The following is a 21,781-nucleotide window of genomic DNA, read 5'->3' on the forward strand; positions in this document are numbered from 1 at the left end:
GGCTTAGGAATGCGACAAAAACTAAAAAATATGCATTAATTCTAGTCTCCATATCAATAGAAAAAATGACAATTTTGACGTGAACTATCCCTTTAAATGTATACTCAAAACCATAGATATATATAAAGGCTAGATGACTCACCCGCGCTGCTGGCCAATGGAGTACGACGTTGCCACATGGCGGCCATCTTGAAACAGTCATTCATAACATTATGTCTATGGTGCATATACTTTAAAATAACCATAGCGTGCTCAATTTTCATCCGATTTTCAAACAGTTTGGTGTTTTGTAAACACCAAAGATGTAATAAAATTATAAAATTATAAAATAAAAAATAAAAAATAAAAAATAAAAAATAAAAAATAAAAAATAAAAAATAAAAAATAAAAAATAAAATAAAAAAACATGATTATAATTATAAGTATGCAGTATCATAACTACATCTTTGGTGTTTACAACACACCAAACCGTTTGAAAATCGGATGAAAATTGAGCACGCTATGGTTATTTCAAAGTATATGCACCATAGACATAATGTTATGAATGACTGTTTCAAGATGGCCGCGGTTGAGCTACGCTTGCTCCGTCCCCTTGAGCCATCTAGCCTTTATATATATCTATGCTCAAAACGCATCGCTTCGCGACTCGTTTTGAGCTTGTAGATCTGCTACTTTCGATGCTTTTGTGTGACGCTGTAGTATGATCAAGTAGAGGGCGTTAATTTACGAAAAAACACCAAACATTTAAACATGGACATTAGAGGTTTCTGCCCAATGACAGCGACGATATATTTAGTTACTTTCCACCGTTGGTCGTGAGACCCAGAAAGCTAATTGTGGCGACTTGTGGCAGAGTCTCTGGGTTGGAGCCTAAAGACCTCATCGCTCCCTGCAGCCTCTTGGAACATCATCTGCTTCAATCTTCTTCTCAGGTTGACACACCCGGGCCGGGCCAACCCAGCATGCTGGGTCGACACACCCGGGCCAACCCAGCATGCTGGGTCCACCTGCTCCTTCTGGAGCGTGTTCCGGTGTTGCCACGTATGTCTGCTTATTATAAGCGACTTTGGGCTTGTTTTTCTGTAAAGTTGCTTGTAAATATTGGTGGTTGCGTTTTTTCAGGGCTTGTTTTTAAAGAGTAGTTATTTGGGCTAGCTTCCAATTATTTATTATTATTGTTGTTTAAACCAGTTCTCAAACATGTTGCATGGCAATGACGCCCAAATTAATGTATTTCTCCGCAGACCCCAATCTGAATAGTTTTTTCTCAAAATATATTCCAAATATTTCACTTTTTCTTTTTGAGATCTTTTTGAAAACAGCAAGATCTACAATCTTGTAGCTCGGCTTGTAGCTCGGGGCTTGCGCTTGTAGATCGGCTATTTTTAAATAGCCACTGTACACAGTATATAGGTTTAAAGTGCTCATGTAGCCTATAGTTGCTTCTTTTGGGCTTGTTTTCATAGAACCTGGCTGCTATACTTATTATTTCTCTCACAAAATCTTGCAACAGTGTGTCTGTTCTCATCGGGAGCCAACGGCTCAGTCCGAGGACGGGAAGAGACATGCTGTTGCTTGCAGACGGGTTTCGTGGCACGGTATTTTATTTGTCATCGGCAGGTATATTTATCTGTGTTATCCTCGACACACGTCTGAAGCACAGCGTTAAGTTAGAAATAAAGGCTTTCTTGTCCTATAGTGCAGGGGTCTTCAACAGGGGGCCCGGGACCCCCTAGGGGGTCCTGAGAGTTTCTACAGGGGGGGCCACCAAATCCTTGTGTGATAGGATTCTTTGTTTTACATCAACCACTTGAACCCTAGCATCCCTATTCTGAGGGGAACATTAGCTGAAAATAGCAGATCTACAAGCTCACAACGCCTCGCGCTGCGAGGCGTTGTGAGCTTGTAGATCGGCTATTTTCAGTTAAGTTGTTTCAATACACATTAACATGAATCCAACACAACACTACACAATGATAGTGTTGTCAAACAAGTCTATGAAGTCTATGTAAACGTTTAATCTGGAACACACTTTTAAACAGTATAGCCTATCGTGGGGGGTCCCTGCTTCATCTCTCTCACAGCTAAGGGGTCCTTGGCCTGAACAAGGTTGAAGACCCCTGCTATAGTGAGCATCAGTGAAGTGTCAGCGTAAGGAGATAACGGTTTAGCCAAATGAACTCTGAGCGTCCATATTCTGGCGTGAACATTTGGAAAAAACGAGTTGGTCTACGAGCAACTAGATCGGCTATTGTTGGCGTAGAGAGGAAAACAAGGAGGGAGCCTAGAATGTTCCTTTTAAAAATATGTACTAGAACATGAGTCAAAATATGTACTAGAACATCATGAGTCAACAGCTTGGTAGTTTCATTCTGATGTTCGGCTGCTCGTTGCCACACTATCTTCCACTATAGAAATCCTCTTTAGAATACAATGAATAACCTAATCATTATTATGGTGTAATTATCACTCTCTAGAACAGAGGGTTTTCAGCGTCTCACACAGAGCTCTATTCTTCTCTATCAGGGGTTCCCAAACCTTTCAGCTCAAGATCTAAAAGATAAATTTTATTTATACTTATGATTATTTCAGGTTTTTCTAATTTCTGTTAAAAAAAAAAAAAGATCTGTAAGATTTTTCTTTTTTATTAAAGGAAACCTAACGTTACTCATGACCCATACAATTGGGTCAGTGGCCCCCAAAATGGGTCCCAACCCATTGTTTGGGAAGCACTGTTCTTAGACAGTGGGTGGGTGGGGGGGTTCAGAGCTGATAAGGAGAGCTTCAGATTGCAGAGGTTTGTTTTGTCAACAGTGATGTGTTGACCCGACAACAACCAGTGACAGACAGGAGGAGTGGCAGGAAGAATGGAGTGACTGACAGCTGTATTGAGGCCTGAGATGTATGTGTGTTCGTACTGACACTGATGACACTGTCTCTCACAAAGAAATGAGCAGAATTTACACTCCAACATATCTCTACACCTGTGTAACAATTTGGCTTTAGAAGTATCAGAAGACGTTCAACTTTGGTTAATTTAGAATTGTTGATATCTTTGCTTTTTTTTTGACCACTTAACCCTTTAAGACCGGGAACGCATCTGTGTCATTTTAAGATGTCTTTGGGCTATTCAAAAATAGCAGATATACAAGCTCATAGCGCTGCACCGAGTACCGCGCTATGAGCTATGAGTAGATCTGCTATTTTTTTTAATCTTGAAAATGTGTGCAAATCTTTGAATATATATGTTTTTTTAAAGCGAACATTTTTAACTCAATCTTTGCTTCTGGGGGATTCTACAATGTTTTCTAAATCCTAACTAATGTTGCTGATCAGTGGTTCTCAAAAATTCTATGTATTTGGCCATCGACCACCATCTCAAAATGTTTTGTACCAGGGATCCCCAGAAGTTGTAACAGATTTAAAAATGTTCGCTTTAAAAATATAAATATTCAAAGATTTACACACATGTTCACGAGTTTTCAAAAATATCAGATCTACAAGCTCATAGCGCGGCACTCGGTGCCGCGCTATGAGCTTGTAGATCTGATATTTTTGAATAGCCAAAGAAATAAAAAAATTACACCGATGCGTTACTACGTAACTTCCGTTTAACTCTTTGACTGCCAGATCAATAGTGTAATAGTGTGCCGCGGCTGCCAGCAAAAACAGCAATTTTACTGTACCTTTGAAAAATCATGGAATATTCTCTGTGACCGCCGTCCTCACGGAGATCGGCGCATTACACACACAGGGTTGTCGTGGGAAGAGGAAAAAAAGGTCCCCGGAAGAAAACATTTTGAGATGGGTGGTCCGTGGGCCAAATACATATCTAAAAATGTTTTCTAAATCCTAACAGTATGTTTCTATATCAGTGGTGCTCCAACTTTTCCATGTCAAGGACCTCCAAAATGATATGTATTTGGTGGTGGACCCCCATCTCAATATGTTGTTTCAGGGACCCCCCAGAAGAAGCACAGATCGGAGTTAAAAACGTTCGCTTTAAAAACATAATATATAGGCTATATTCAAAGATTTGTGTGGCACTCTGTGCTGCGCTATGGGCTTGTATGTCTGCTATTTTTAAATAACCAAAGAAATCTTAAAATGACAACAGATGCGTTCCCACGTTAATGAATTAACGTGGGACTTGGTTGGTCAGCAAGACGAGGGTCGAAACTGAAACTTTTCCACTGTGTCCCCGCGGACAGCCATGTTCTACTTAGAAAAGCACACACACTTCCTCCGCGGGTTCCAGATGCATTGTGTTGCCTCCTCTCCTCTCCTCTAGCTGCTGGTACATGTGGCTGAGGGGATTAGAGTCAGGTTGTCTGTTCTATGAAGGTGTGCTGATTGATGTTGTGACTCAACTCAAAGAGGTGAGCTGTGGGTGAAGAAGACAGAGGCATTTTTTTGGAAAGCTCTCCCTCGGCTCCCCGGGTTCGAGCTCAGTTCAGGGCGATGACAGATCCTGACAGATCCGTCCACCTCTGCCAACTCTCTCTCTCTCTCTCTCTCTCTCTCTCTCTCTCTCTCCCAGGCAGCCAGGTAGAGCCCCCCCCCCAGCCCTACCCCCGCTCTTCTTTCTTCCTAGCTCTCCAAGCCTTCTTAGACCTCCCTCTTTCACTCTCCCTCCCTCTCTCTCCCCCCCTCTCTCTCCCCCCCCTCTCTCTCTCTCTCTCTCTCTCTCTCTCTCTCTCTCTCTCTCTCTCTCTCCCTCTCTCTCCCTCTCTCTCTCCCTCTTTCACTCTCTCTCTCGCCCCCCCCCCTCCCCCATAGTAGAAGAAGTAAAAGTCCCTTACTTGAGTAAAAGTACAAAAGTATTGGCTTCAAATACTCAAGTACTCATCATGCAGAATGTCCCATTTTCACAAAACCGATCTACAAGCTCCACCACCCAACAACGCATTGTGTGATCGTTAGATTAGCTGTTTTATTCAAATGGCCAAGATAGGGCCTAAAGTGGTTAATGTATGATTTGTAATAATTACTTTTCAGGATTCAAATTCTAAAATAGCAAAAGTATACAGATTGACAAGCTCAAAGTGCATCGCTTCGCACCACGTTTCGAGCTTGTAGATCTGCTACTTTTGATACTTTTGATTTGTGTGACGCTGTAGTATGATTAAGTAGGGAGTTCATTTATGACAAAAAACACAAAAAGTTAACAACCACTGGTTTTGATTGATTGAATGTTTTATTAAGCAAAAATGTAAAACAGCACAGTTACATTTAAAATACTTTGTCTAAAAGGTCCGCTCAAAAAAGTCCTTGCGGTCTTGTTTCCATTGAGGTCCTTGGTATTCAATTCATAGTCATGGTCTCTCTCCCTCTCTCCCTCTCTCCCTCTCTCTCTTTCTCTCTCTCTCTCTCTCGTCGCTCCTCGCCCGTCCTCAGCACCCCTCAGACAGTGTCAGTCACTACCTCTCCCCTGGCGCCAGATGCAGCCTCTCCAATTCAATAGGAGCTATTTTTCCACTGCCTCTCTCTCTCTCTCTCTCTCTCTCTCTCTCTCTCTCTCTCTCTCTCTCTCTCTCTCTCTCTCTCTCTCTCTCTCAGGGCCACTTTCACATTGTCAGTGTTACTATATAAACAGAAAATAGCGCTCGAGTTACGGTGTCACTCAACCCTGTCACAGCCACACCCCGCGTCACGCCAGCCTCCAGCCTCCCACACCTGGGCCAGGCTGCTGCTGCTGCTATGGGGCTTATTATAGCATCACCAACACTTATTAAATATATCTCTGCTGTCGGGCAGAAACCAGCTATATGTCCACAATATTAACTTTTCAGGAAATGAAAAAACATGTTTTTAAAACAACCCAACACAACATCAAAGTAAATTGGAGTTAGGAGGTTTTTTGACCATTAATGTGGAGATAGTTGTTTTGTTTCTGAGAAGAAGTTGTTTTGTCCATCATTGATTAGAATGATGAAGTCAGACGGAAGTTGGAGAATAGGAGGTTTGAACGACAGTTTGAGGATCCAATGGATTTAGGAGGTTTAGTCAGAAGCACATTTTAATACTTTTCATAGGACTATTGTCGCTCTCTCTATCTATGACTATCTCCATAGTCGCGCCGCGTTTTGAGCTTGTAGATCTGCTACTTTTGATGCGTTTGTGTGACGCTGTAGTATGATCAAGTAGGACGTTATATTTACGCAAAAACACAAAAAGTTAAATTACGGAGATAAGAGGTTTCTGCCCCGACAGCAACGATATGCTACTGATGATATGCAGGCTAAAAACTAAGGATTTCTCCATGGTTTCCATTTTATTTGACTAAAACAGTAGGCTGGGATATATAAGCCATTTGTGTAGGTGGTTGTAATGTCATGAGATCTCTCAGTCACAGACCCATGTTGTTATCTAATCGTCATTACAAATGATATTGTCATCATCCAATTTTCTCTTCAGTTCAGCTAATTAGGTAATGTGATATATATAATATACCCCCGGCCTCATGTGTTAAAATGAACCTGTCTTCCATATCAAACAGCTATACGGTATGTCAAAGACACTGATCCTCTTCAAGTGAATTTTCTCAGTCTTGGAAAACACAGCATTATATCTTCCCAGGCTAAATACAAAATCACCCGTGGGGTTCCCCAGGGTTCAATGTCTGGTCATTCCTCTTTTCTTCTTCTTCTCTTTTCTATACGTGCTCCCACGAGGTGATATCATCCTTTAAAACCTATAATGTCTGTTTCCGCTGCGGAGGCAGACGACACAATTATGATATTATATTTCGCGTAGGCCTACAGTTACGGCTAAATATTAGTACGTCTCTTCCCCTTCCGCCTCTTCAAACGTGTTTCAAAACAAAGTAGTCGCAGCCTGGCTGCTGACATGATTTTATTTAAAAAGAATATTTCTAGAGGTGAGTTTTGACGATATGAAAATTCCATGTCACAATTATTGTGGCAAAAACAATTGCGATAATCAAAATATGCTTAAAACTTAAAATTACTCTTTTGTTAACCACTTGAACACCCAGCATCCCTATTCTGGGGGGGGGGGGACGTTCGCCAAAAATAGCAGATCTACAAGCTCACAAGCTTGTAGATCTGCTATTTTTGGCGAATCTTGTTTAAATGATGCTGAATTTGCAGTTCAACAAAGGAGGAGATTTGTGGGTTCTTTCAAGATTATTCGAAATGCTTCACAATTTTGGAAGATTTAAAAAAAAAACTGATGCGTTGTGAAATTATAGCTGAAGTATAAAATAGGGTTACAGTGATGATTCTCATTCTGAAGTGGTTAAACTGATTCTGATTCTGTATTAACTAAATTAGCTAGAGCCCCCCCCCCTGGAATCCCCTTAAGAACACCTGGGGGTCCCCGGACCCCAATTTGAGAACCGTCCGGCGGGTTAGATAAGATCACGTTAGTGTCAGGTTCACGTCTCATCCTCCCTGTCAAGGTCAAAGTTAAAGAGCCAGGATTTTTTTTATTTAACTCTTCCAGTCGCTGGGAAGCCGGTGTCCCCGGACTACCCTCCTGTCTTTGTCCCTCTTTCTCTTCCCCATTCATCCCTCTCTCTCTTCTCCTTTTTTATTAGATTATTCATTTATGCCCGTTCTTTCTTTCCCCCTAGCCTTGCCCCTGCTTGTTAAAGTCGGGAGAGAGAGAGAGAGAGAGGGGGTTAAGGGCAAGGCTGAGTTTTCTTTTTGGGGTGGTTTGTGTTTGTGGGGTGGTGGGGTCCACGTTTGGGTCAGGGTCCTGTGCAATCCATTGACGATGGCAAGGAGCCTGTGAGTGACTTTGGATTTTTGACCCCTGTTTTTTTTTTTTTTACTGGGTTGGGGATCCAAGGATAGAGCTGTTGTGATGTGAATAGCTAGGCTGGCCAAGGTGACTGGATCCCAATAAAGAGTCCGTCAGCCTGGCCGGGGGCCTCCCCCCCATCCCAGACACAACCTTTATTGGGCATCTTATGAGCCCGGGCCTCTATTAAACCCTGTCCAGCCTGCACTGAGGAATTTAGGGCCAGGAAACAAGGGAGCGGGGAGGGGAGTGGGGGGCAGGGGGGGGGCAGAGAGGAGGTGAAGTTGGGGTGACTGAAGGTGAAAGTTGAAAGACATGTTTGGGAGAGAGAATTGGTTGGTTTCTGGTTTTTGGGACGTTCGGTTGAGACTGTACATAGCAGGAAAGGAAGTTCGGTTGGAAACGGTACATAGCAGGAAAGGTTTGGTTGGGTACATAGCAGGAAAGGAAGTTCGGTTGGAAACGGTACATAGCAGGAAAGGAAGTTTGGTTGGAAACGGTACATAGCAGGAAAGGTTTGGTTGGAAACGGTACATAGCAGGAAAGGTTTGGTTGGAAACGGTACATAGCAGGAAAGGACGTTTGGCTAACAGTACATAGCAGGAAAGGTTTAGTTAGGAACGGTACATAGCAGGAAAGGAAGTTCGGTTGGAAACGGTACATAGCAGGAAAGGACGTTTGGCTAACGGTACATAGCAGGAAAGCAGCGTTCGCTTCGGCTTGATTCTCCCTCTTGCGCGCTCGCGTGTTAAAGATGCTTGTGGACCGACGGTGCTCGTTGCTATGCGTTCACTTATTTTATATTGTTTATTGAGCGGCTCTGCCTGCGCGGGCAGGCGGGCGGCAAATGGTTGGTTATATAGTAGCGGTTATATGGAGCGACACGGCGTTCCTCGCGAGACGGTGAGAGAGGGAGAGACAGAGGGAGAGACAGACTGGTCTCATAAACACACTGCTTCTGTTTGTTCACATGGGGCTCAAGGTATATAGGCAGGGTCTGCTTGGACGGCCTTTCAAATAAAAATGCAAGCTTGCACATGTGTGGACACACACACACACACACACACACACACACACACACACACACACACACACACACACACACACACACACAGAGGTATGTTGCACCCTCCCGCTTCCCAGTAAGTGGAGAAGCCAATCAAATCTCAGCTGCCAATCAGCATTTTATCAGCGCAGCCATCTGGCCATCAGCTAATTGTGTCTCTTTTAACTCCCTGTCAATCACCACTGACCCCCCCCCTTTCCCCACCCCCCTCTTTTTTCTCTTAAAATGCCTGCCTTTGAGCTTGCCTTCTGGGGAGGGCTCCACAGGGTGGGCTCTTGGGGGGTCGGGGGGGAGTTTGTTGTTTGTTTCCCTACTTTTCCTCTTCAGTCATCATCCGCTGGATTAGCTTTCACCGCTGTTTGTTTCAAAGACCTTTTTTAAAGAACTTACATAAACAAGAGTAAAGGTTAAAGTGTTAAGTGATATTTATATGTTAAAACAAAAACCTTTTCTGTTAAAAAGTTACATTTTCATTTTGTCATCGTAATCACTGCTATAGAGCACAGTGGGTTGGGACCCTTCTTTGGGTCGCGGACCAATTTATAAATATCTCCATATATATATATAATATATATATATATATATATATATAATTTCAAGAGAAGTATTTAATAAATAAAATGAAAAAATCTAATTTCCATAAATAAATAAAAACATGTTTAAGAAGTAGTGAAAATAGCAGATCTGCAAGGTCACAACGTGGCGCGAAGCGACGCGTTCTGAGCTTGTAGAGCTATAGAGTGTTTGTTCAGTAACTCTTTAATAAACAGAGAACACATTTTCAGGTGGGTTCAACAAACAGAAGAGACTACTCGTTTATCAGGTTCAATTTTATAAGGGTTCCAGTTCCAATTTTGCCTGATGCTCACTTCTTTGTTTCACTTGTTTATCCTGTGTTTCCTGTATGACTTCTCTCTCCTGATTACATCTTCTGTTTTACTAAAGAGCTGGAGAGACATGGAGACAGCCTGTATAGTTACTGAACAAACATTCTATAACAATGATTGTTATATCAGAATATAGACATATTTATACACAAAAGAGGGGGGGGGGTGAAATCACTGACTGCACTTTTAAGACAATTAAGGCACTTAATTATAAAAAAAAATGTTCTAAAATCTAAAATGTCTAACATTTTTGAAAGATTACGCCTATAACGACATGCCCAAAACCCCAGGGGTCCTTGGGTTTTGGGTTAACATAAACCCAAGGACCCCTGGGTTAACATAGCATCACAATCACTTTTAACCACAATGATTTCAACCACTTTATCCATGTATATGTTGGCTATTCAAAAATAGTAGATATACAAGCCTACTTCGTGCCGCGCTGCAACCTTTGTACATCTGCTATTTCTGAAGTTTTTGGAAAAAATATTTGGAAAACTTTACATTTTCAATTTAGGAGTCCTTGACTTGACCTGAACCTTCCCATCTAACCCTTTCTCTCTCTCTCTCTCTCTCTCTCTCTCTCTCTCTCTCTCTCTCTCTTACAGCGGTGGAGACTCAGAGCACCAGTTCAGAGGAGATGGTCCCCAGCTCGCCCTCGCCTCCTCCACCGCCCCGCGTCTACAAGCCCTGCTTCGTGTGTCAGGACAAGTCGTCGGGATATCACTACGGAGTCAGCTCCTGTGAAGGATGCAAGGTGAGCAAAGTGATGGAACAAGTACTCACATGTTTTACTTGAGTAAAAGTATCAATACTGCAATGTAGAAACACTCTGTTACAAGTACAATCCCCATACTCAAAATGTACTTGAGTAAAAAGTACAAAAGTATTGGTATAAAATATACTTAAAGTACCAAGTATTGTACAGAATGTCCCATTTGACGAGTTCAACATTTATACATTTTTTGTTGTTGAAAATAGCAGATCTACAAGCTCACAATGTGTCACATCACGACGCGTTGTGAGCTTGTAGATCTTCTATTTTCAAATGGCCAAAATGTATATAGAGCCGAAGTGGTTAATGTATGTTTTGTAATAATAATTAAGAATCTGCAAAGTAACTAGTAACTAAAGTAGAAGTAAAAGCATTGAAAATTGTAAAGAAGAAAGTAAAGTAAAAAAGTAAAACAAATACCTCAAAATTGTAGTTAAGCACAGTACTTGAGTACATGTTGTACTTAGTTACTTTACACCACTGATGAAGTCAGTGTAGATTAGAAGCTTTCAAATATATAATTGTCAGGGTGTTGTTGTTGTTCATGTGCTGCCCTCTTGTGGACCCTTATGAGCACTGCATGTTGGAAGTTTCAAAGTGATGCTGCACAACAATTCTCATATTCAAACAGCAACAAAAGCAAAACACACATCAGTGTTGCCAGATTTTGCGAGAGAAATAAGCAACCAGGTCTATGAAAACAAGCCTAAAATAAGTGACTATTATAGGCCACATGAGCACTTCAAACCTATATGTTGGCTATTTGAAAATAGCCGATCTACAAGCTCACAACGTGTCGCGATGCAACGCGTTGTGAGATTGTAGATCTGCTATTTTCAAAACAAATCTCAAGGGAAGAAAGAAAAAATGTGGAATATATTTGAAACATTTTAACAATACAAATCTGGTACAGTGCACTGGTCCCTGGCACAAATTATAATTTCATATGGGGGTCTGTGGACGAATAAACATAATTTTGGGGTCCTTGTCACGGAAACGTTTGAGAACCACCACTGGTTTAAACAATATTCAAAACATTTGGAAACAATCCCAAATAAGCAACTACTAAAATGCAACCCACCAATATTTACCAGCAACTTTACAGAAAAACAAGCCCAAAGCCGCTTATATAATAAGCAGAACTGGTAACACTGGATATAATACTATATGGTTGAGCTCCTGTCTCCAATGTTATTGGGGTGCAAGGCCTTTTGGGCCTTAAAAGTTGGTAGAATCTTAAAATCAATTCTAAAAAAACGTCTCCTTCTTCTCTTCCAGGGCTTCTTCCGCCGCAGCATCCAGAAGAACATGGTGTACACCTGCCACCGAGACAAGAACTGCCAGATCAACAAGGTGACGCGTAACCGCTGCCAGTACTGTAGGCTGCAGAAGTGCTTCGAAGTGGGCATGTCCAAAGAAGGTCAGTGGCAGTGTTGATTTTGACGACACATTTTGACGTATTTTTTGTCATTAGTCTTTTGAATAAAATTCTGTTTAGTTTTAGTCATATTTCAGTGACCTGAAATGTTTTAGGTTTTGTCTAGTTTTAGTCGACTAAAACAACAGTTGATTTAGGCGACAAAAATATATTTTTGGCAGGCTGTGATGCCATCGAAATGGCTGACTTTCACTTAGCTGCATGCCGAAAATAGCAGATCTCCAAGCTCACAACGCGTCGCGCTGCTACGTGTTGCGACGTGTTGTGAGGTTGTAGATCTGCTAGTTGTGAGCTTGTAGATCTGCTATTTTCGGTCTGTGACACCCACGCGCACCCATGATGACATGTCTTAGTTCTACTGTATCTCTTCTCCACTCGTCCCTCCCTAACATTTTAGTCTAGTTTTTATTTGTTGATCAATATATTTAGTCTTAGTTTTAGTCATCATAGATTAGCTTTTATTTAGCTTTTGTTTAGTTTTTGTCAGTGAAAAAAAGGTAGTCGACAGACATTTTTTCGTCATAGTTTTAATCGACAAAATCAACACCAGGAAACCAGGATAATTTTGTAGCGAATGTTGAAAACCCGGACATGTCTGTGTTTTAAGAGATATTTTGTCGGGACTCAAGGCACCCGGTTTGAAACCGGGACGGTCCTGGACAAACCAGGGCATCTGATCAACACACTCTCACACCCCAAATGGTCTATTATGGTGACTTCTTGTGAGAAAGCATTGATCTGATCACCGCTAGGTCAGGGGGGTTCAGTGTCTTGCTCAACCACTCTCAGACACAAAACCAGAGGAGGAGGAGGAGGAGGCGGGGGAATCGAACAGGCAACCTTCCTTCGGGGGAAGATTCCCAGACAGACGGCAGGCTGCTGTACCTCCTGAGTCACTGTCTCTGACCTGAGGGCTTTTATTCTTCTATTAACAAACCTGTTATAACAAGCAGAACCAGAACATTCCCAGAAAAGAACAAAGGAATCACACAGAGTGTTCATTTACAGTAACTCTCTGACGCGGGGCTATTATAGTTAAAGGAGTAGTTCACCCAAAAAAAATCTTATTTTCTATCAGTTACACACCCCATGAAGCCTGGAATTCATCGAGAGTTTTTGGTTTTTGTCGCATTCCTGAGCCAATCATTCGATGACCGGGTGGTGCCGGTCATCAAATTATTGGCTTAGGAGTGCGACGCATGCACATGCACGCACACACACACACACACACACACACTGATTGATTGAAACCTTTATTTCATTTTATCCATTGAGACCAGGGTCTCTTTTCCAATGGCGCCCCCTGTGTACAAAAGGAGGTGGTTTTATAGACAACAAGGTACACAAAAATATAATAAAATAAAAAGGTTTTAAAAAAATACTAAAACCAAATATTACACCAAGCAGGTGCATTATGCTTTCTTCCAATATAAGGTCAGCTACGGTTTCCGCCGTAGCGCCCAAACTGTGGAACGAGCTTCCACCCCATGTTAGATTCAACTCACTTGTTCTCCTTGGCGTTCGAAAATTCAGACTGAGTTCTGCTGTTTCCACTAGGAACTGTGTCTATATGTTGTCCTGTTTATTGTGTATTGTTTTGCTCTTGTATATTTTAGTATTTATTTTGTTACTGAGTGTACAGCACTTTGGTTCAACACTGTTGTTTTAAATGTGCTCTATAAAGTGGATTGGATTGGCTAAGGTCAGCTAAAAATATTTTTTCAACATCTAACGTCATCTTTTCTTGACATTTGTTCCATACATAATATGTTCCATATGTATTATGGATGATATACACACTGAAGGCTGTATCTCCCAGCTTAGTTACTACTAGTTGTAATTGCACCTTCATCAGTACCATGGTACCACGACTAGATGTATTTAATGAGTTCTAATAGTGGTGTCACATGACTAGATGTATTTATTGAGTTCTAATAGTCGTGTCACATGACTAGATGTATTTATTAAGTTCTAATAGTCGTGTCACATGACTAGATGTATTTAATGAGTTCTAATAGTCGTGTCACATGACTAGATGTATTTATTGAGTTCTAATAGTCGTGTCACATGACTAGATGTATTTATTGAGTTCTAATAGTTGTGTCCCATGCAGCGGTTCGTAACGACAGGAACAAGAGGAAGAAGGAGGTGAAGGAGGAGGTGGTGATACCAGAGAGCTATGAGCTGAGTGGAGAGCTGGAGGAGCTGGTCAACAAGGTCAGCAAAGCCCACCAGGAGACCTTCCCCTCTCTGTGCCAGCTGGGCAAATACACCACGGTACGTTTACTATACAAACCTTTTATCTATATCATAACTTTTTTGTGTCTTTTTTCCCCCTGTAAATTGACGCTCCTACCTGATCATACTACAGAGTCACACAAAAGCATCAGAAGTAGCAGATCTACAAGCGCCGCGTTTCGAGCTTGCACATCTGCTACTTTTGCTATTTTTTTATTTGAATCTTGAAAAGTAACAGTTTTGGAGATTTGAGGTTTCCACCCGACAGAGATGATATACTAGATACAGTAGTGGTTCACTGGTTCCCAAACATTGTCAAGGACCCCCAAAGTGATGTAATTGGCTGTGGACCCCCCCCCCCCCCCATCTGAAAACATGTTGTGCCAGAGACCCCCATAATTATTTATTTTTTCAAAAATAGCAGAATAACAAGTTCACAACGCAATGCGTTGTGAGCTTGTTGATCTGCTATTTGTTTAATAGCTGGAACAATAAAATAGGCAATAAGTGTTTAAACTGTTAAACCACATTTTGCTGGGGGCCCCCTGTACACCCCTCATGAACTCGTGAGGGACACCGGACCCCACTTTGAGAACCATTGCAGTATAGACTTATTTAATTTATTTTCACCTTTATTTAACCAGACAAGACAAATTAACAACAGATTTTTTTTTCTTTTCTTCTTTCTTTTTTACAATTGTGGCCTGGCAACAGGCCAGTCCTTTTTGAGGGAGAGGGGAAATAGGGGCTAAAAGAGAAAATCAATCAGGTTAAAAGTTAAAATCAAATAACACAAAAGACTCACAAAAGAACTTGAATCACAGGCACTCAGATCCGGTACAATACATGACAGTGCATTATAAAGATAAACCACTCACCACCATCTCTCTCTCTCTCTCTCTCTCTCTCTCTCTCTCTCTCTCTCTCTCTCTCTCTCTCTCTCTCTCTCTCTCTCTCTCTCTCTCTATGTCTCTCTCTATGTCTCTCTCTCTACAGAACTCCAGTGCTGACACCAGGGTCCAGCTGGACCTGGGTCTGTGGGATAAGTTCAGTGAACTGTCCACTAAGTGCATCATAAAGATTGTGGAGTTCGCCAAGCGTCTGCCCGGTTTCACCACGCTCACCATCGCTGACCAGATCACACTCCTCAAATCTGCATGCCTGGACATCCTGGTAAAAAAAATCTTCTCTGGATAAATTAGTAGTTTTCCATCGTCAGTAGGCCTGTCACAATTATTACATAATCGTCTAATCGCAATTATTTGAGATAATCGCAATTATTTTTACATAATCGTCATAATCGTTTCCATGTTGACAAATGTTCACATTTTCAAAAATTAAAAAAAGCTGAAATATTATATATCTATTTTTACATGTATAAAATGTTGGGATATGTCAATAATTTCAGATATAATTTGTCATATCTGCCCTATGCAACTTTTGATTAGGAAGCCTAAAAGGTAAACAGAAATTAAATATGTATGTATATGTTCCAATGTTCAATGCTGAACACTCAATGCAATCGTTAATCGCAATTATTTGAACGACAATTAACTTAAATGTGTAATCGTGACAGCCCTAACCGGTAGTTGATGCTTCATATCCATATGAGTCAAATCGCCTGGGTAGTTTGTTTATTTTTGGAACACAGCTTCTTATATGACGAGATCTAAGATTGCCCCTGTGGGATTTCCAAAACAAAAAATAGCGCTGTGACCCAGGGGGTATAGAGCCCTCTAGCGGCAGTGATGCCACACTTCAGTCCTCTATCTATTTCTTTATCTTATCCCGCTGCTTCTTGGCTCGTCAATAGAGGCCTAGCTTGGCCCTGAGACGCCGCAATAGCTTGTGTTCGACGAAAATCTCAAGTTGGTTTTCAGGAGGAGTAAAAGAAAAAACGTTGGCATGGCACGCTTGTGTAAAAGCCACAGATATGTGGAATGTTGACGTTTATGAACCAAGAAATACTTTTCGTTATCAATGTTTCCAGATGTGGCCAATCAATGTCAACTCAATCCTAGATGATCCATAGTCAAGTACTACTGTATGTGCAATTTCAAAATGGATTACAGCTGATTCCCAGCCCACAGATTGTTGGGAATGGCAGGCATAGAACATTTGGTATTAAATTACATTAAATTTCACTGTGTCACTTTCTCATCGTCTGCCTCTCTCTCATTGGCTGATAGATGTTGAGGATCTGCACTCGCTACACTCCAGAGCAGGACACCATGACCTTCTCAGACGGTCTGACCCTGAACCGGACCCAGATGCACAACGCCGGCTTCGGCCCGCTCACCGAGCTGGTGTTCGCCTTCGCAGGACAGCTTCTCCCGCTGGAGATGGACGACACGGAGACCGGCCTCCTTAGCGCCATCTGCCTCATATGTGGAGGTACTGCAGTGCTGCCACCTTTTAGTCAGGACCGCCTGGTCGATTAGCTAGGCCAGACTGTGGTTTTCAAACTTTTTAGTTCAAGACCCAAAAGAGACATTTTACGTTTGCCCGGGGACCCAAACTAGTGAAAAATAGCAGATCTACAAGCTCACAGCTTGTAGATCTGACATTTTCATTTACATGATTTATTTATTTATGGAAATTATTAGATGTTTCTTTTATTTTATTTATGAAATACTTTTGAAACTAGTTGGCATTGTTTTTAAGTGATGAAATGCTATGGGGTTTTTTGTTTAAACTTTTAAAAAAGTATTTTGGACTAATAAATATGTTTTCTTTAAGTAGGAAATGAAAAAAGGGGATAATTACTCGAGACCCCTAAAAATTGCACTGTTTGGGAACCAGTGTCCTAGGCGATTTATTTTCTTTTGGTGCTTGAACCTGGACATTCGTATGTTAGGATGTGACTTAACTTAGCCGGTTTCCATATTAAATCCTGTGCATATTGGTGAGCTACAACTATTGATTATTTTCTTAGAGATTATTCTTAGTGATTCTAAGTCAGGGGTCTTCAACAGGGGGTCCGGGACCCCTAGGGGGTCCTCAGAGTTACTACAAGGGGTCCGCCACATCTTTGTGTGATATGATTTTTTTTTTTTACCTTAACCACTTGAACCCTAGCATCCCTTTTCTGAGGAGAACTTTAGCCAAAAATAGCCGATCTACAAGCTCACAACGCCTCGCAGCGCGAGGCGTTGTGAGCTTGTAGATCTGCTATTTTTGGCAAAGAGTTGTTTGGTGTAGAGGGAAAAAAGAGCAGACCAAGTAAACAAAAAAAAGTTGAATCTGCAACACAATTTTATACAATATAGAGGGGGTCCCTACTTCATCTCTCTCTCAGCTAGGGGGTCTTTGGCCTGAAAACGTTGAAGACCTGTTCTAAGTCATTCTAAAATGTCCCTCTCTGTCCAAGTGGTGTGTCATTCTAAAATGTCCCTCTCTGTCCAAGTGGTGTGTCATTCTAAAATGTCCCTCTCTGTCCAAGTGGTGCGTCATTCTAAAATGTCCCTGTCTGTCTCCGGTCCCCAGACCGCATGGACCTGGAGGAACCACAGAAAGTAGACAAGTTACAGGAGCCTCTGTTGGAGGCTCTGAAGATCTACGCTCGCCGCCGACGACCCAACAAGCCCCACATGTTTCCACGAATGCTGATGAAGGTCACCGACCTGCGAGGGATCAGCACCAAGGGTTAGTTAGACACAACTCTGCTAGACACAACTCTTAGACACAACTCTGCTATTTACACACAACACACAACTCTGGTCTATAGACCATAACTGCTCTATGCCACAACACAGTATATATAGACTAGTGTTTCTCAAATATATATCCCCCTAAGGGGGCGTACAGAGAAGTTTGGGGGGTGCTGGAAGCAATATTCTTTTAAAAAGGGGGCACTGAGGTGTTTAATATATTCAAGTGCACATTTTCTTCATTTCATCCTAGACTCTTTTCATTAACTGACATGATACTGATGATGTCATGATACTGATGATGTCATGATACTGATGATGTCATGATACTGATGATGTCATGATACTGATGATGTCAGAATCATGGTCAGTATCATGCAGTGTTAATTTTGTTGACAAAGACCAAAAGGCTAAGATTTGGATATGTTGTCCACTAAGACTAGACTAAGACTAAACAATTTCAGAAGACTAAAATAGGACTAAAACTAAATTATGTGTTATTCAAAAGACTAAGACTAAATCAGAATTTGCTGTCAAAATGAACAGTGGTATCATGGTCAGTGTCATGGTCAGACTCATTACTTTTCATTTTCATTTCATTACAATTCATAACTGTTATACAATAAACACACAATAATAAAACATATTGTGTGTACTGTAGGAGCGGAGAGAGCCATCACTCTGAAGATGGAGATCCCGGGCCCCATGCCTCCTCTGATCAGGGAGATGTTAGAGAACCCCGAGGCCTTCGAGGACAGCAGCAGCGACTCCTCCAGCTCCAAGGACGCCGCCGCCGCCGCCCCTCCCCCTGCTCCTGCCCCGCCCGCCACTCAGCCAATCAAAAAGGAGCAGAAGGAGGAGAAGGCGCCGCACGAGCCAACGGCCGCCGGCGGCGTCTTCGACGAGGAAGACGACGACGACGATGACGACTACGGCGAGGAGGAGAGGGGGGGCGGGGCGGTGGACAGTGACGGAGAACTCTGGGGGGAGGTGCCGGCGGCGCCGAGGAAAGGCGTGACGGGGAGAGCACAGTGAAGCCAGATTTAGAGCTACGGCGCATGACGGTGTGTCGCTAGCTGGAAATTTTGCCGAACCTACAAGCTCAACATGCGTCGCGTCCAATGCGACTATTCCCGGCTATTTTCGCTGCGTGACACCGTCGTGCGACGAAGTATGAATCTGGCTTGAGAGAGACACAGGGGGGTCCTCACCGGGGGGCTTCACCGGGGCCCACAGAACATTAACCCCCCCCCCCCATCCTATACATTCAGTAGGCTGATCTCTGAAGGTTTACACATCTACTGCAAAACTCACACATGTTTCATACACTTTAACCACTTTGGGAGAGAATTTAGAAACATTTTTTTAATTAAATCTTGAAAGATTTTGAAAGTTTTTTTAGAAACAAATTGAAAATATCTGATCTACAAGCTCGCAAAACACATTGCATTGTGACACTTGGGGAGCTTGTAGATCGGTTATTTTTGCTATAAAACACAAATAGGGCTTAAGTGGTTAATAACAAATAACCAACACACACACACACACACACACACACACACACACACACACACACACACACACACACACACACACACACACACACACACACACACACACACACACACCATACAAATATATTATGTAAAAAAAAAAAAACTAAACTAAAACTGGAGCAATAGAGGAACAAGCATCATAGGAGGAATTTAAAAAGCACTAGATGTTTCTGGGTTGAAGAGAGGGGGCCATGATGAAGAAACACTGTGCAAACCAAACAAAAGGAGACTTCAGGACCTCATGTCCCACACACACAGAGAGAGAGAGGACGATGACGATGACATTCAAACAACCAAAAGGTGTCGCTACGCTTTTTACACAAAGCTTCTCCACCAAAAAGAAACAAAAGAGATGATTCTGCATTTTCGGCGCGTGTCGACTCGACGCCACAACTTTTTTTTCCGGTTGAAAACATTGTACTATCGGGCGACACTTTGTCGTTAGCGGTCGTATCGTGCGAGACGGCGTCCGTATGAATTGTTATTATTATTAGCCTTAAGAGAGGCAGCAGCTAGAAGCTAGTGGACTGAAACCAATGCACTCCTCCACTCTCTTTAAGGGCTTCAATGCTTTGTATAAAAATATTGATGTTGAAATTACATTTTTGCTACAACCAAACTCTTAATGTGGCGTCTAAACCAGCCGACACATTGCCTTTTACAATTCAGTTTGTTTTTCTTGTTTTCTTTGGAAAAATCTACTACTTATTTTTCTATTGTATTTTTTTTTTCCTACGCATGTAAACATTTCTATTTACACATTATGTCCATATTGTGGGACTCATTGCATTGTGTTCTATCTCTCTTTTTGTATCATTGTTATTATTCACTCCTCGTCTCATCTTTTGATGGGAAAATCTTTTTTTTTTCTTTAAGAATATCATTGTTACTATGCATTATACTGCTTTACGGGATAATACGCAACCAGAGAGAGAGAGAGAGATAGAGAGAGAGGGGAGAGATAGAGAGAGAGGGGAGAGAGAGAGAGAAAAAGAGAAAGAAAGAAAGAGAGAAAGAGAGAGGGAGAGAGTAGGAAAATATGTTACATTGTTCATGAGCCGGCCTCAAACCAACATGACAAGATCACTGTATATAGAGTGAGGAAAACAGTCGATGTAATGCTCACTACGCGTCCTATCTCAGTGGTGGAAAAAGTACTCACATTCTTTACTTAATTAAAAGTATCAATACTGCAATGTAGAAATACTCTGTTACGTAAAAAGTCCAGAATTAAAAATGTATTTCAGTAAAACTACAAAAGTATTGGTATCACAATGTACTTAAAGTACCAAAGTAAAAGTACTCATTATGCAGAATATCCCATTTCACAAGTTTTCAAATGTATACAAATCTTTTGAAAATAGCAGAACTACAAGCTCACACTACAAGCTCACAATGCGTCGCATCGCGACGCATTGTGAGCTTGTAGATCGGCTATTTTAGGGCTGAAGTGGTTAATGCATGTTTTGTAATGATAATCAAAATGTACAAAGTAACTAAAGTTTTCAAATAATTGTAGTGGAGTAAAAGTACATTATTTGCCTCAGAGATGTAGTGGAGTAGAAGTAAAAGTACTGAAAATTGGTAATACTCCAGTGAAGTAAAAATAAAAATACCTAAAAATGTTACTTAACTACAGTACTTGAGTAAATGTACTTAGTTACTTTACACCACCGGATCCTGACGTGTTATGAGCTTGTAGATCGGCTGGTTTCGGCACACGATAACAACACCGTCATAAGACGATGTATCAAGTCAGGCTTTACTGTATATCCTGATGGAGCTTAGACAACCATACAACCAACGCTTTATCCGGCAAACCCCACACACACACATGTACAAGATAATCTGAAATAATGTTGAAGTCTCAAAACACAAGATCTACAAATCTGCAGGATAGATTTAAATGCCATTGCACTGACTCAGGGTGACTGTGTATACCAGGGATAACATTTTATACAAATTTGCAGTATTTTATATGGTATGGAAGTTCCTTCATCTCTCTGCTGTTCTCTTCATATAAATAAAGCTTTAACCAGAGATGATTTGTGTTAAATCACTAGAGAAGCTGGTATTATTGCTTATTATTGCCTTTTTTCTTTTTAAACTGAAAATACTAGACCTGCTGGTCAGGGCAAAGTACAGCTGGTTGGTAAACAGGTAAGCCATACTGATAACTTGATTTATATCTCTGCTGTCGGGCACAAACCATCCATGTCCAACGTATAAACTTTTCAGGAAATGAAAAAAAAAAACATGTTTCTTACAACACAATACTGCCTCATCAAAGTTGGTATAGTGACTTTATACATCGTCAGATACTTGAATGTGTCCTTATATTATCATCACTTTACCCAAATACATTATATTATCATCACTTTACCCAAATACATTATATTATCAT

The 21,781-nt window shown here is 41.4% G+C and overlaps 1 protein-coding gene across 4 annotated transcripts in view; it reads left to right on the plus strand.

Annotated features, from left to right (window-relative positions):
• Window positions 1–21,417, plus strand: part of LOC308082866 (retinoic acid receptor gamma-like) — an 88,543-nt gene extending 67,126 nt beyond the window's left edge. For 2 of the 4 annotated variants that reach the window (XM_080424927.1, XM_080424929.1), the window contains 7 exons: window positions 10,329–10,477; window positions 11,774–11,915; window positions 14,032–14,210; window positions 15,168–15,344; window positions 16,361–16,565; window positions 17,658–17,816; window positions 18,483–21,417. In XM_080424927.1, coding sequence (XP_080281053.1) covers window positions 10,329–10,477; window positions 11,774–11,915; window positions 14,032–14,210; window positions 15,168–15,344; window positions 16,361–16,565; window positions 17,658–17,816; window positions 18,483–18,856 — 1,385 coding nt within the window. In that variant the 3' untranslated portion in view covers window positions 18,857–21,417. The remainder of the gene's footprint in view (window positions 1–10,328; window positions 10,478–11,773; window positions 11,916–14,031; window positions 14,211–15,167; window positions 15,345–16,360; window positions 16,566–17,657; window positions 17,817–18,482) is intronic. The other 2 variants (XM_080424928.1, XM_080424930.1) reach the window with 1 other exon arrangement.
• Window positions 21,418–21,781: the final 364 nt, after the last annotated feature.

Source organism: Gymnoscopelus braueri, assembly GCF_963280865.1.
Source record: "Gymnoscopelus braueri genome assembly, chromosome: 3".
NCBI classification, from domain to species: domain Eukaryota; kingdom Metazoa; phylum Chordata; class Actinopteri; order Myctophiformes; family Myctophidae; genus Gymnoscopelus; species Gymnoscopelus braueri.